This window comes from Myxine glutinosa, chromosome 10 (assembly GCF_964187855.1).
Source record: "Myxine glutinosa chromosome 10, kmMyxGlut1.1, whole genome shotgun sequence".
NCBI classification, from domain to species: Eukaryota; Metazoa; Chordata; class Myxini; order Myxiniformes; family Myxinidae; genus Myxine; species Myxine glutinosa.
This window is the reverse complement of record NC_136270.1, coordinates 116,377,955-116,394,260: the sequence shown is the minus strand read 5'-3', so window position 1 is coordinate 116,394,260 and position 16,306 is coordinate 116,377,955. Positions and strand designations below refer to the sequence as shown.

Sequence of the window (16,306 nt, the reverse complement as noted above, 5' to 3'; positions counted from 1 at the left end):
TCTTTCTGTGTGATTAATGTTCGCTCTTTCACGAGCCTCGATCTTGTATACAAAAAAAAAAAAAAAAAAAAAAAATCTTTAGTGAGGATCTTGGAGGAACCTGTCTTATTTAAAACCTCAGACATTTAGTTTGGTTTGCTCTTTGTTGTTGAAGTGTGTGGCGTCACCATGCCTAGATCAAAAGAGCTCTCTGAGGCCTTCAGAAAGAAGGTTACAGATGCCTACGAGTCTGGGAACGAATTTAAAAAGATCTCCAAACAATTTGAAATCAATCATTCGACTGTCCGGAAGATCATCTACAAGTGGAGAATATTCCAAACAACTGCCAACTTGTTCAGGCCAGGCCGCCCCAGCAAGTTCAGCCTGAGTGCAGACTGCAAGATGCTGAAAGAAGTCTCTAAGAACCCCAGAATGTCATCACGGGACCTACAGGTAGCTCTTGCCACTGTTGATGTCAAAGTGCACGAGTCTTCCATTAGAAAGAGGCTGCACAAATTTGATCTACATGGGAGGTGTGCCAGGAGGAAACCTTTGCTGTCCAGAAAGAACATCAGGGCAAGACTAAAGTTTGCCAATGAACACCTCGGCAAAGACCAGCACTTCTGGAACAATGTGCTCTGGACAGATGAGTCAAAGGTAGAGCTATTTGGCCACAGTACCAGAAGACATGTTTGGCAAAAACCAAAGACAGCATTTGACCACAAGAACCTGATACCAACTGTAAAGCATGGTGGTGGAAATATTATGGTTTGGAGCAGCTTTGCTGCATCAGGGCCTGGGCAGCTCACCATCATAGAATCCACTATGAATTCTTCATTGTACCAGAGGGTGCTTGAGGATAATGTGAGGCCATCTGTTGGAAAGTTGAAGCTCAACCGAAGGTGGACCTTGCAACAAGACAATGACCCTAAACATACCAGTAAATCCACCAAGGAATGGCTGAAAAGAAAGAAATGGAGGGTTCTGGAATGGCCAAGTCAAAGCTCGGATCTAAATCCCATCGAGATGTTGTGGGGGGATTTGAAACGAGCTGTGCATGCAAAAACCCCCCAGACATCGCACAGCTGAAAGAATTCTGCATGGAGGAGTGGGCAAAAATTTCTCCCAGTCGATGTAAGAGACTGGTAGACAGTTATAAGAAACGCCTCCTTTAGGTTGTTTCTGCCAAAGAGGGCAATAACATCTATTAGAGCCAAGGGTGTACTTACTTTTTCCACATGCGAAATTTGCATTTATGTTTATTTAAATTATATAATGGACTACAAAATGTAAATGTTTCATGATATTTGTTATATTATATCACCTTTATCTATCAATATTGTTGAAATGAACATCAAATAGCTGTATGTTGAAATATGTTGAAAAAGTCAAAACTTTACATGGGGTGTACTTACTTTTTCACATGACTGTACATGTATTTGAGAAGTTTTTTTTTTGTGAAATCAGGCTGCACTAACTTTCTTTGTACGTATTTATCGCAAATCAGAAATTACATTTGGGCGTTGGCCTCTGTGAGCAGCTGTTTAATAATATGAAGTGTATATTAGTCAAATCATGAAGTCCAGTTTGTAGTCAATGAACACAGTGCTGCTAATATGACTATTTGCCTTTGTAACACACAAGAGTAACAAACTTTGTAACAAACGCTCTTCAGTGAACCCTTGTTATGATGAGGTTAATAACACAGCCAAAGGTGCCAAAGGTACTCTGTCTATTGCAGAAATGTATTAGCCAACATTGTAGGTTTTTTTTTGCAGGGACAGGGAAACATGTTTCGAAGCGGTATTGTTGTCTCAAACTTGATGAATATATGGCCAAGCCTGGTGTACGGATTGGCACCTTTCATTTTTTGATTTATCTCCTTTTTTCTTTTTCTTTTTTTAAACCCTCAAAAACTTATTTTATTTCAATTGAATTTGTTATTATCAAATTAAATTGATTGAACACTGTAGAACACAAATCGCCTTTTTAACTCTTTGAAAACCCTTCAGTTTAGCAGTACTTGGACAAAATATTACAGTATTTTATGTTGTCACGACCCAATCAAATTCGCCGCTCGTACACCCCACCCATGTCCTTGTTTCTCAAGACAGCACGAGGTAATGTGAACTCTGTCGTATAAAAGGTCATTGTGTGCCCTTACTTGATAGTAAATTAGCAACCTGTGTACTGGAGATATTTTATTACAATCGCTCTCTCATGTCCACCTCTCTCTTCCAATCCTACAACTTACCATGGTGTGCTTTCCTAGTTAGGTTTCCTCTACATACCACGTTTCCTCTACATACCTCTACATACATACCACGTCTACATACCACGTTTCAGGCCACGTTTCCTCTACATAGAGGAATACCTATTAAAACTCCCATAGTTTTTCTTATTCTTCCGCCTCCTCCCGTTTCCAGGTCCGAAAAGTTTAAAGTTAATGTTCTCTGCAACTGTTTGTCAGATTGGCACAAAATTTTCACCAAATGATTGGCTAGACCTGTAGAATTATATCCTGCTAATTATGACGTCATAGGTCACGTGGTATGGGCGCCATCTTGGAAAAACTTTGCACCTCCATATCTTTATGAACCCTTGATTCCACGAATATGATAATGTTAGTGCATAACCTAAGTGAATTTTTTTTTTCAGAATACAATTTTTTTGACGTCATATGTCACATGGTTTGACCGCCATATTGTTTTTCGTGAAAAACACTAAAAACCCTTTTTCTCCGTGACAGCTGAACAGATCGAGCCCAAACTTTGCAAGCATAATCATATACCCAAGACGAACAAATCATCCCCAGTTGTGATGTCATAGGTCACATGGTTTAGGAGTTATGACGTTTTGAAGCATAAATTTAAAAACCTATCTTCTCCATCATTTTGAGGATATCGAGTGGAAGCTTCATTCAAATGTTCCCCATGTGGGTAATTTAGCACGTTACTTGGGAAGTTACGATAAGTCACATCGTTTGGCCGCAGTGAATAATTGAACGAAAATCTTTCAAAGCTTCTATCTCTTAAACCGCTACATTGATCGACTTGACACTTTAATTTAATGTAGCTGTCATCAAGGGGAATAAGTGTTTAAAATTTCAACATGATTGGTTGTACGGTCTGGAAGCCAGAAGTCGTTATTGTTGGAAGAAAAAGAAGAAACGCACCATTTTTTCTTTTCAGGCCACGTAACTGATTGTGTAACTGCCATTTTTCGGATATATTTCCTTAAAAAATCATTTTCTCTGCAATAGTTGGACCGATTGACAGGAAATTTGCACCATAGGAACGACTCGGCCTGTATAATCTTTTAATGGCAATTATGACGTCATAGGTCCACGTGGTATGGGCGCCATCTTGGAAAAACCGAAAAACTTTGAACTCCAAAAGCGCTGCATAGAAAAGAGTGAGACATGACTCATTGTAAATAACTCTCCATGCAGAATAACATATGTGAATGATGATGTCACACGTGCCTCTATTATGATGTCATAGTCCGACAAGTAAAAAACTTCATCCGATCAGGATGAAATTTCTTGAGCATAATCTCTGTATAAATTGATGCAGAAAAAAATTAATAATGACATCATAGGTCACGTGGTTTGGCCACCATATTGTTTTAAGGGACAAACTTGAAAAACTACTAAAAACCCATTTTCTCCGAAACGCCAAACTTTGCTTGCACAATCGCATACTCATTACGAACAAAAGGTTCAGTGACCATGATATCATAAATGACGTGGTTTAGGAGCTATGACGTTTTGAAGCATACACCTTTAAAACCTAGCTCCTCCCTCATTTTTGATCATAACGAATATAAACTTCACAATTATGTTCCCCACGTCTGCATGATAAAATGCCCTTTTGGAATTTGCGATATCTTCCAGACCGTACAATCAAACAAGGCTTTTTCATGATTCAGCAGCCTGGCCACTGAACCAGGCTCGGATTAAATTACCATCCCTCAGGATCAACTTTGCTCTGTGGGCCTGAAATGAAATACAAGAGGGTCAATAGGTCAATAGTATTTAACAAGAATAGCATTTGCTGTTGTCTATATTTGACATTTCCCACACATATTATATGGATATGAATGAATGAATGAATGTTCGTTTTAAGGCCATTTTCCCCGCTAGAGCGGGGGTTAGCCTTGTGGGCTCCATGACAATCATGGTTCCCTGTTTGAGGCAATGTTTTTTTTAATGGCCAGATGCCCTTCCTGACGCCAACCCTTGGTCGCCTTTTACGATGCGCAGGGATACGGTGTACCTATTCTAAGCCGGGGTACACACCGGGATCATTCATCCCAGCAAACTGGTACTCAATTTGCCGACCTCGGGAGGATGACAGGCTGAGTCAAACCCCCTGGCGTTAATTCAGCGATTGACCGGGATTCGAACTCAGGATCCTCGGATCCCAAGCCAGCACCCTAACCGCTAAGCCAACACCAGGCTACATATTATATGGATATGTTGCAAGTTAATAAAAGCAGAGGTCAAGGCCTTTTGGCCCATCCTAACTGTGCCATATTCACACCTTATGCAGTCCCAGCTCTGGGGATTATTACCTATATAATTAACATTGGGCAAATCATTTATCCAGGGTACCAGATCATTCATTTGATCTGGATCATTTATCATACTCTTTTTGAATGATAGCTTTGTATCTGTAATGTTGTTAACCTTAATTCTGATAAGATAGCTGGTTTCACTTCCCCATCTGATAAGCAGTGTGCTTTGAGATACAGTGCCTCCTGCTGGTCACAAACATGAGAACGCTGGATTTTTCGAATCAAATCTAACTCAAATGAGTCAACTCAATCAAAACTAGAAGTCGGGTCACTGAGGGTGGAACCTTGCAAGTTGGTATATGGTATATACAAAGTTTTGGGGGATGATTGGTGTACGAGACATCCAGAACAATACAAGAGAGGGTGCCAGAATGGCACTGTTGAGCATTTTAAAATATCTTTGAAGATCTCATATAACCTCACATATAATCTCATATTCTCATATAACCTTTTTGTGACCCGACTTATTCTCATATAACCTTTTTTTTTTTTTGGTATCCAACATCACCACCACCGAATTGTACAAATCTACTTATTCTCATATCTTCGCAAGTACATACTGTATGTGTAGCAGCTTGGCAACTGAAACTGTTCTTTGAACATGCATTGGCAGCTCCATGCTCCATGCAGCAGCTGCATGCAATCACTCTCAGAATGTCTTTCGGTATAATGTCAGTGACACCATATGTGGGAACAGGGGACCACTTTCATCTTCCAACCAAACTGTGACAACTCTACCACTGGTGGATCCTTCTGATCTACAAACATCCAGAGTGTTGTTGGAAAGTGGACTCAAGTATCTTACAATCCCATCGTCAGTGAGGGGGTGGGGGGGGGGGGTGGGGGGGCAGTGACTTGATCTTTGGAGTTTTGGCATTACTGGTAAGCAGTTTGTATCCTAACTCTTTGACTGTTGTTGGCGACTTTGATCCATACTAAAGATTGAAGAATGGGATGCCAGTTGACTTGATTTCTTCTTCTCTTATGGTGATATCTCCGATGATTTCCAAACCAATGTCGCCATGTTTTTGGAGAAGTGACAATACTGATATTTTCCCCTTGCCATATGGAAAGGACACAGTGTCACATCCAGAAATGGCATACAGTGCAAGTCATCGACTGCACATGTCTCTGAGTTATGCTGATGCCGCACGATGTCAGTTGACTTCCAATCAGACGGTCTCTTCATTGTCAGTGTGACGTCATTGAGGTGCCACTTCTAATAGTAGTACACAAGTAGCACGAACACGTCTGTGTCATCACATTGTACGAGGATGCTCTTGTGACCTTGGTCCAACAGCAACTTCACATAACTGTTGATTGACATATCTGCTTCTTCATGCCCAAATTGGTTGCTGTGATCACGAATCAGAAAGATGTCTTTGGGATGTTCACAATTGCAAATCAGCTTGATGATTTATCTTTTGTTGGAGGAGTTGTTAAGGATGGCCTCTCTTGTAGGCAATGACGTTTCCTTTTCAGGTGTGAAGTTAGCACATGCTTATTGTGATATGCGATTATATGACCTATGCCAAGCTCAGTGACCATGCATTTGATATCAGCTTTGATTTAAAAAATGTCAACAAAGTTCTACTTATGCTGTCAACCACTCTTTGCTTGGTGAAACTGCTCAGATCATAAAGGCATGGGTATAGTTTCTTTGGTTATTTTCTTTGCCAGTTTGTCCATAAGCACATCTTCATCAGACTCATCCACCTTTACAAGATGGAAGTTTTCATGTAAATATTTGAGAAATGTTACGTGCTCCTCCCCAACCCCCGGTCACGGTGTACCTCCGAGCCCCGAGAGGAGTCACGGCAGAAAAATGTGTTATTCTGTATGTCAAAGATCAATGGTGAAGCCACACCAATTGTTACCAACAAACAAATATTGTATTAAGATCACACAAGAATAACAGTACAACAACAATAGTAATCAATTGTACAACCAATATATATTTCCTATGATGGTACCATCAGGTTCATACAATATAACTCACTGTGCTCCAAGTGAGTGAAAAGAAGAACATTCCCCAATGTCTCTATTCCGGCATCAAGCCCAAGTCGATCCGCTCCAGCGATCGTCTGAACGATGTCCAATCGAGACCAGAATCCCGTTCGGATGACAGTCACAGTTACGCGGCCAAAGCTGCGCAAAGGTGCCCTTAAGGCGACGGGGAAATCCAAAGGCGCCCTCCAGGCGACTGGGAAATCACACCCTCGGGTATGGACGTTTCACGGCTCCAAACCGGCGAACCGCAGATTTACCTTCAAAATCCAGGTGACACACACACACACACCAGATAAACGTCTGGATGCGGTGAAAATGGTTGAAGCGAAGCGAAAAACCTTGCGCGGTGCGCAAAGCGCACGAGTCAAGATCGCCGACGGCCCGTTCTCGAGGCGTAACGGCACAACGATGATTCTCCTCGGAATCAACTGCCAAAACCTGACACGCAGGTTGATCTGTCACAGCGATAACAACTCTGTCACAAGAATCCCTTTCCCGGGAAACCAAAAGTTCGCTAGTGACCTCCGTCCGTCAACGTTTGCTCCAGATCTCGAAGCAGCTAGGCTTCTTCCCCGACTCATTCGCTCCGCCTTCTTCTCCTCCTCTTCCTCTTCGTCGTCGTCCGGTTCCGGTTTCATTTAAAACATTGACCTTTTTTACCTTTTGAAAATAGTAACCTCTATCTCCCTTAAACGACAACAATAATAGTACATGGAATCAAAAATGTTTACAGTGGATGAAAACCACAACAACGGAAGTGACGAATCCATAACATAAAGCAAAGCAGACTTGCACAGCCATCAATGTGCATTACAAAAACTAGGGCATGCCCGTACTATATATATATCTAAAATTATATCCCCCCCCTCTATTTACATGAAATGGTTTGGTCCATTCGCAAAGCCAAAGCGAACGGCTTGCGAGTACGGTGACAATCCCCCCCTCTATTTACATGAAATGGTTTGGTCCAAAGCGAACGGCTTGCGAGTACGGTGACAATCCCCCCCCTCTATTTACATGAAATGGTTTGGTCCAAAGCGAACGGCTTGCGGAGTTTGGTAAAGAAATCGCCATAGCGTGCACAAACGCGCAGGAAAGCGAAAGAATCGCAAATTAGTTTTAATTAGTTTTAAAACATAGTTTAACGCCAACATAGCGGCAACATAGTTTGCCAACGTGAAATAAATGAATACGCTCTCAAATGTGCCGTCCGAGGCAGAGTCTGTTCGCCACGTTCGGCACACGTGATAACTCGCTGCTCTCTGATTGGTTGAATCGTTTTTTGGACATAGCTCGGTAACTACTTCTCCGATTAATATGAAACCTTGAAAAGGCACATCCTCGGGTCCCCAGCAATATACCTGGCAAGTTTCAAGTATATCGGACCCGTGGTTGTCGAGAAACAGCGGTCACAGACAAACATACACACAGAGATTACTGGAATTATAGATAGATAGGACTGCGAGTCCTGAAGCTCAAATGGATCAGGAGCTCAGTCACTCAGTCACTCAACCCCCCCCCCCCCCCCCCACGACCTCCACAAACCATTATATTTTGCCGTGAACAAACTTTGGTACATCATGGGCGATGAAGGTTGTGATCAAGTTTCATTGAAATTGTGTGTGTATTTTCGGGGAGAAGAGAGCAAATAACTATTTTTGGGGGTCAAACCCCCCAAGGACCACCTTAGAACTTGATTTTTTTTCATGCCGTGAAAAAACATTGTTACATCATCGGTGATTAAATTTGTGGGCAAGTTTCATCGAAATTGTGTGTGTAGTTTTGGAGAAGAGAGCAAATACATATTTTGTATTTGCATTTTGTATTTGCATTTGCATTTGCAATTTTGTTTCATCGAAATTGTGTGTGTAGTTTTGGAGAAGAGAGCAAATACATATTTTGAGGGGTGAAAAACACCACGTAGTTCCCCTTAATGAGCGCAGATTTTGATGAGGTCAATATACCGTCATTATAATCAGACATGAAGCTTGTTGTCAAGTTTCATCAATATCGTGTATGTAGTTTCAGAGAAGAGAGCACATACCTATTTTGGAGAGTCAAACACCCCACACCCCTTGTAATCCCCCTTATTGAGCGCAGACTTTGTGTGCGGTCAATATACCTTTGTTAGGCATCAGATATGAAGCTTGTGGCAAAGTTTCATCAAAATCGTGCGTGTAGTTTCTGAGAAGAAAGCAAATACCTATTTTGGAGAGTCAAACACCCCACACCCCTTGTAATCCCCCTTATTGAGCGCATGCGGTCAATATACCTCTGTTAGGCATCAGATATGAAGCTTGTGGCAAAGTTTCATCAAAATCGTGCGTGTAGTTTCTGAGAAGAAAGCAAATACCTATTTTGGGGGGGGCAAATCCCCCCCACCCCCCATAGACCGCCTTAGACTCCGATTTTTTAAATGCCGGGAACAAACGTTGGTACATCACAGGTGATGAACGGAACGTTGTTGTCAAGTTTCATCGTTTGTACACATACAATATACATACAAACTACACATACAATCGTAATTGTATGTGTAGTTTCTGAGAAGAAAGGAAATACCTTTGGGGGGGTGGGGGGGGGACAAGCCCCCCAGTAGATCCCCTCAGGGCCTGGTTTTTTAATGCCGTGAACAAACTTTGGTATATCACTGGTGATGAAGGTTGTGGTCAAGTTTCATCGGAATTGCGTGTGTAGTTTCTGAGAAGAAAGCAATTACCTATTTTGGGGGTCAAACCTGGACATACTTTGACCCCCGTATACTTCCATAGACTTCGATTTTCTTAGTGCCGTGAACAAGCTTTGGTACATCATGGGCGATGAAGGTTGTGATCAAATTTCATCGAAATAGTGTGTGTAGTTTCAGAGGAAAAAGCAAATTCCTATTTTGGGGGGTCAAACCTGGATCCACTTTGACTCCCGGTAGACCCCCTTAGACCACGATTTTATTTGAATGCCGTGAACAAACTTTAGTCACAACATAACAAGTATCATTTGTGTCAAGTTTGGTCACAATCCCATCAGCGGTTTCGGAGAAGAAGTTGCAAGTGTTTACGGACTGATGGACTGACGGACGGACGATGCGCGATCGCATAAGCTCCCCGGAACTATGTTCCAGGTGAGCTAACGAGATTAAAATTTTTGTAACTCTTTTTAATTATGAGGAAAGTACAATGGAAACGTAAAGACTGTGGAACCTCACTCGTGGAGAAGACTCTTTAGAAACCTGATGCATTGTTTTGGTCACCACATCTGAGGAAGGATGTAGCGGTCATAGAGAGGGTACAGTGTGGAGCTAGCTACTAGATGAATACCAGGCCTAACTAGACTGAAAATGATCATCATGGGGCCAAAGGCCATACAAAGATCATTATTATTATTATCAATGATGATGATGATGACAAGATAGGTGCAGCGGAGTTGTTTTCTTTCAGCATAGTGGACAGTGTTAGGACCAGGGGTCATAGCTTGAAGATAAAGAAGATGAGAGTGAGGACAGTTTTAATGTAGGGGTCTTTCAGTGGGAGAGTGGTTAACGTGAACACTGGAAAGGTAGTGGCCGTGGAGTGGGTGGATAAAGTTTATATGGGATTCTGGTAGGTACCTGGATGCATTTCAGATACTCGGGTATGGGGATATTAGTAGGACTTGCAGGTAGCTTGTATGGGGGATGGGTGATGGATACTGGGGTTAGTGCAAGCACAGGTATAATGGGCCGAGTGGTTCCTTTGCCAAAGTTTTTTGTGTGTATCCTTCTGTGCATCAGTGGTTGGAGTTTGACTTGCCATATTTTGTTGTGTTTGTGAGTGGAGAACATGGCATTTGTCTCACTCAAACATCACTGTTGCGTTTGTTTCTCTAGCAAGCTGCCCAACTGGGCCAAGGCTGTGGTGCCAAGGTTATTCTACATTACTGAAAAAGCCTGGAACTTCTACCCATTGACAATTACTGTGTAGTAATCCTCACTCACATTTTTAACTTGAGCACACAAGCGTGTTCCTCTAAATGCAAGCTCTTTTCTTATTTTACTGCCTGATTACTGCCATGTTGTCTTTTGTCTCTTTCGTTTTGTTCTTTTGTCTGGGCTTTTCAGAGTATACGGTAAGAACTTTTGATATTAAAAATTACCATTTCATGTTGCATTGTGTTGCTTATTTGTGCCTAATTCCTACATCTACAAGAGTAATAAAAATAACATCTCTTTCTTTTTTCACATTCAGTGCTCCTTCCTTCCAAAGTTTTCAATATATATCAAGACAAAGTATGAAGACAACAATGGCTCAAATAACAATGTGAGTAAATGTTATGTAGGATCATTGTACAATGATCCATAATACTGCACTTTGTCGAAGACTCGAGATAAAATTCGTATATGTGTGTACAACTAGGACAAGGACATGTGGCGTTCCATCCTACCATAGATGACCGAGGCATTCCAAAATGAATATCATACATGCCAACACAATACTTATCACCTCTGAGCTGATATTCTTTGTAGCTATTTTATAAATGCTGATTCGTTTTTATTCTGCATTCCCTCCTAACAGACATTTCTCAATGAAGCGAACAGTGCAGAGAAAGAGTTTGCTTTTTGGATATTGCCCTTGATGAGATCCCAGAGCGTTATTATAAGGAAGCCGAGGTGAGTGCTGTTCCAACAATACATTTTGGAGACTGTATGTGCATTGAATAAAGCATGAAAGAGATTGAACTGATCGCACAAATAAAATAAGATCGTATTAATGGAATACTGACCCTGCGCAGTCTTGAGTAGAACTTGGTGTGAGGCAACTCTTCTGTTTAAGTTTTTTTTTTAATTATCCATTATAGCTGCCATACCACGTGACCGATTACATCATTAATTTACATTCTCCAATATAATTGTTGCATAGATCACACAATACGTTTCAAACTGATCGGACTAAGCGTACTTTTCAAATTATGACGACATAATTAAGGCACCCAATGACGTCATCATTAACAACACTTATTCCCCATGCAGAGTTCTTTACAATGAGCCTACGTTTCATTTTTTTCCATGGAGCGGTTTCGGAGATATAGAGGTGTAACTTTTCCGATTTTTCCAAGATGGCGCCTGTACCACGTGACACATGATATCTTAATTATAATTTATAAATTTCTATAGGAGGAGACGCTCCTATGGGTGAAAATTCCATGGCATCAGACCAACAGTTGCAGGGAGAAAATAAATTCATATTGACCGGATCAAGCATTGTACTTGTCGAATTATGACGTCATAATGAAGGCACCGATGACATCTTCATTGACATATCTTATTCCCCATGGAGAGTACTTGGCACTGAGCCGTGTTTCATTGTTTTTTTCATGGAGCAGTTTCGGAGATGTAGAGTTGCAACGTTTCTCCAAGATGACCTATGACATCATAATTATCAATAAAAAATATACAGGAGGAGCCACCCACTCTTATGGTGAAAATTTCGTATTTTTACAATTTCGTGTTTTATACGAATCGGATCAAGCGTTGTCCAGTTCAAATTATATTTCATAATGAAGGTACTGATGACATCATCATTAACATCAACATATCTTTTCCCCATGGGAAGTACCTGACAACGCGTCATGGCATGTTGAACTCTCAGGTTAATTTTTATTTTGCCCGAGTTAAAATTCCCGGTTAGGTGTTAATTCAATTTTCTTGATGGTTTCCTAAAGCATAAATAACCCAATCTTTATTGGATGACCCCAACATATATACGGTATATATATATATATATATATTATATATATATATATATATATATATAATATATATATATATATATATATATACTATATCACACCACACAGACTTGGCATTTAATATGGAATTTTTTTTTTGTGGGGGTGAACTTACTTTTCAAGATGTCTTAGAACCAAAAGTTCATTGGAATTATGTTGAAATTATTCTAGATTTTGTTAATGTGACCTTTAAAAGAAACAAAAACCACATTTGACATTTCGAAACAATAAATTGATCCTTGAAAGTGATGTAAACTGATATCGAACTCAATTCATGGACAGTACTGTGTTAAACTTCTGTTCGTTTTTTTTTGTTTTTTTTTGTATACTGAATCGAGGCTCGTGAAAGAGCTGACAACCGCGAGGGAAAGACAGCACAGGGGGGTCATTGTACAGTACATTTTCCAGAAGTATCTCTTTATTTTGCACATTTAGCCAAAAATTTTTCAACAAAAACAAAAGTTAAATTATGACTGGGGATTACGGACAGTAAAATTACAGTTCAGTACTTCGTGTAACACCCCCACGAGCATTCAGGAGAGCACGTACACGTCGAGGCATGCTGTTCACGGGATTTGCCAAGGTTTGGACAGGAATCGCTTGCCATGCAGTGACAATAGCCTGCTGCAATTCACGCACAGAGGTCGGCTGCTGGTCCAAGTGGTCGATTTGACGCGTTAATTCTGCCCACAAGTTCTCTATCGGATTCATATCCGGGGACATGGCAGGCCACTCCATATGCTCAACACCACGGTCAGCAAGAAAGTGTTGGATCATGCGAGCACGATGAGGCCGTGCATTGTCATCTTGGAAGACAAAGTTTCCTCGAAAGGCTGCACGAGCAAATGGAAGCAATGTTTCTTCCAGAATGGCCCTGTACTTGAACTGGTTCAGGTTTCCATTCAGAACAACCAGGTCAGTTTTGCCCCCTGCATGAAAAGCAGCCCAAACGGTCACCCCACCACCTCCAGCTTGGACTCTTGGCACTATACAATCTTTGTTGTAGGCTTCATGCACTTGTCTGTGCACTCGGACGTGGCCATCTTGACGATAGACCAGAAATCTAGACTCGTCACTGAAGATCACGTGATTCCAGTGTCCTGGCTGCCATTGACGGTGCTCTCTGGCCCACTGCAATCAGCGCTGGCGGTGTTGTCTGGTCAGGCGTGGCTTTCTCAGGGGACGCCTGGAACGATAGCCTGCTTGAACCAGTCGTTGGTTGACTAGCCTTCTGGATACAGGCACATTTGTCAGTTGCTGCCACTCAGCCGTAAGCCGATTAGCTGACTTGGTACGGCCATTGCGGACTAACCGGTGCAGCTGGCGATCATCCCTCCTTGTGGTTCTGCGGGGACGTCCTGGCCTCGGTATTGGAGTAGGGACACCCCTCTGAGCATTTCGTTTCAGGGTCTTTGACACCTGACCTTGAGTGATGCCATACTGCCGAGCAATAGCACGCTGTTTCATGCCGTAATTTCGTAAAGCCACCACTCCATGACAAACAGCATTGTCGAGTTGACGGACCATCTCCAGAGGAAGCGGCAATAACTTTTGGAGACGTGCAGCAGTTGTTTTCCACTAATACAGAACGCAACAACCCTTGTATACCCGACTGTGAAGCCAATCATCAAATGCACCTGTCCATACATTTTGCCATGCCACCTGTGATATAATCCTGTTGTTGACTTCTTGCTGCCACAGACAATCAGTGACATGGTTCTTTTAACAAATAAATCACCAAAGTGTAAAAGAAACTCACCAGATTGATATACTGAGTTAAGAAAGTAAACCCAAGTCAATAAAAAATAATATTCCATTTTAAATGCGAAGTCTGTATATATAAGAAAGTCACGTGAAAAAGTAAATAAACCCCATGTAAAGTTTTGACTTTTTCAACACATTTCAACATACAGCTATTTGATCTTCATTTCAACAATATTGATAGATAAAGGTGATATAACATAACAAATATCATGAAACATTTACATTTTGTAGTCCATTGTATAATTTAAATAAACATAAATGCAAATTTCGCATGTGGAAAAAGTAAGTACACCCTTGGCTCTAATAGGTGGTATTGCCCCCTTTGGCAGAAACAATCTCAAGTAGATGTTTCTTATAACTGTCTACCAGTCTCTGACATCGACTGGGAGAAATTTTTGCGCACTCCTCCATGCATAATTATTTCAGCTGTGCGATGTTTGAGGGGTTTCTGGCATGCACAGCTCGTTTCAAATCCCCCCACAACATCTTGATGGGACTTAGATCCGGGCTTTGACTTGGCCATTCCAGAACGCTCCATTTTTTTCTCTTCAGCCATTCCTTGGTGGATTTACTGGTATGTTTAGGGTCATTGTCATGTTGCAAGGTCCACCTTCGGTTGAGCTTCAAATTTCCGCCAGATGGCCTCACATTATCCTCAAGCACCCTCTGGTACAATGAAGAATTCATAGTGGATTATATGATGGTGAGCTGCCCAGGCCCTGATGCAGCAAAGCTGCCCCAAACCATAATATTTCCACCACCATGCTTTACAGTTGGTATCAGGTTCTTGTGGTCAAATGCTGTCTTTGGTTTTCGCCAAACATGTTTTCTGGTACTGTGGCCAAATAGCTCCACCTTTGACTCATCTGTCCAGAGCACATTGTTCCAGAAGTGCTGGTCTTTGCCTCGGTGTTCATTGACAAACTTTAGTCTTGCCATGATGTTCTTTCTGGACAGCAAAGGTTTCCTCCTGGCACACCTCCCATGTAGATCAAATTTGTGCAGCCTCTTTCTAATGGTAGACTCGTGCACTTTGACATCAACAGTGGCAAGAGCTACCTGTAGGTCCCGTCATGACATTATGGGGTTCTTAGAGACTTCTTTCAGCATCTTGCAGTCTGCTCTTGGGCTGAACTTGCTGGGGCGGCCTGGCCTGAACAAGTTGGAAGTTGTTTGGAATCTTCTCCACTTCTAGATGATTTTCCGGACAGTCGAATGATTGATTTCAAATTGTTTGGAGATCTTTTTAAATCCCTTCCCAGCCTCGTAGGCATCTATAACCTTCTTTCTGAAGGCCTCAGAGAGCTCTTTTGATCTAGGCATGGTGAGGCCACACACTTCAACAACAAAGAGTAAACCAAACGAAATGTCTGAGGTTTAAATAAGACTGGTTCCTTCAAGCTCCTCTCTAACGATGTTCTAATCATTTGCAAATGAGCTGGTGCACCTGATTCTAATTTTCGGTATTTGAAGTAGTGATAAATGTAGGGGTGTACTTACTTCTTCCACATGCGAAATTTGCATTTATGTTTATTGAAATTATACAATGGACTACAAAATGTAAATGTTTCATGATATTTGTTATATTATATAACCTTTATCTCTCAATATTGTTGAAATGAAGATCAAATAGCTGTATGTTGAAATATGTTGAAAAAGTCAAAACTTTACATGGGGTGTACTTACTTTTTCACGTGACTGTATGTATTTCTTTGGTTTACAGTGGAACAAAACAAAAAAAGCTGAAAAAAATTATTAAATCTTGGCTTATTCCACAAATAAATCCTAAAATGGCCCGGACAATATTATTGACATCTTTTAGAAGTTGTTAGAAATAATGAGATTTCAAGCAAGTGATTCTCCTTTACTTTGGAATTGAACTCACCTATGGTGAGTTGCCGTTGCCTGCGCTATAAAAATCACTCACTCAACCAGTTTGAATGGAGAAAAGGAGTCATTCTGCTGTTTTGTGTCACTGTGTGTACCGCAATGAGCATGGAGAAAAGGAATAAACCAAGAGAATTGTCTGAAGAGGTCAGACACAAGATTGTAGCCAAGCATGGACAATCTCAAGGCTACAAGTCCATCTCCAGAGATCTTGATGTTCCTGTGTCCACCGTACGCAATGTTATCAAGAAGCTTAAGGCCCATGGCACTGTAGCCAACCTCCCTGGATGTGGCCGCAAGAGAAGACCTGATCGAAGATTGCAGCGGAGGA

General features: G+C 41.3%; 1 protein-coding gene across 1 annotated transcript in view; it reads left to right on the top strand.

Annotated features, from left to right (window-relative positions):
• LOC137433843 (cytoplasmic phosphatidylinositol transfer protein 1) overlaps positions 1–16,306 on the top strand; it is a 269,663-nt gene that overhangs the window by 229,001 nt on the left and 24,356 nt on the right. Inside the window, 4 exon segments of the mRNA XM_078786030.1 lie at positions 10,427–10,514; positions 10,785–10,856; positions 11,112–11,145; positions 11,148–11,206. Of these exon segments, the coding sequence (XP_078642156.1) occupies positions 10,427–10,514; positions 10,785–10,856; positions 11,112–11,145; positions 11,148–11,206 (253 nt within the window).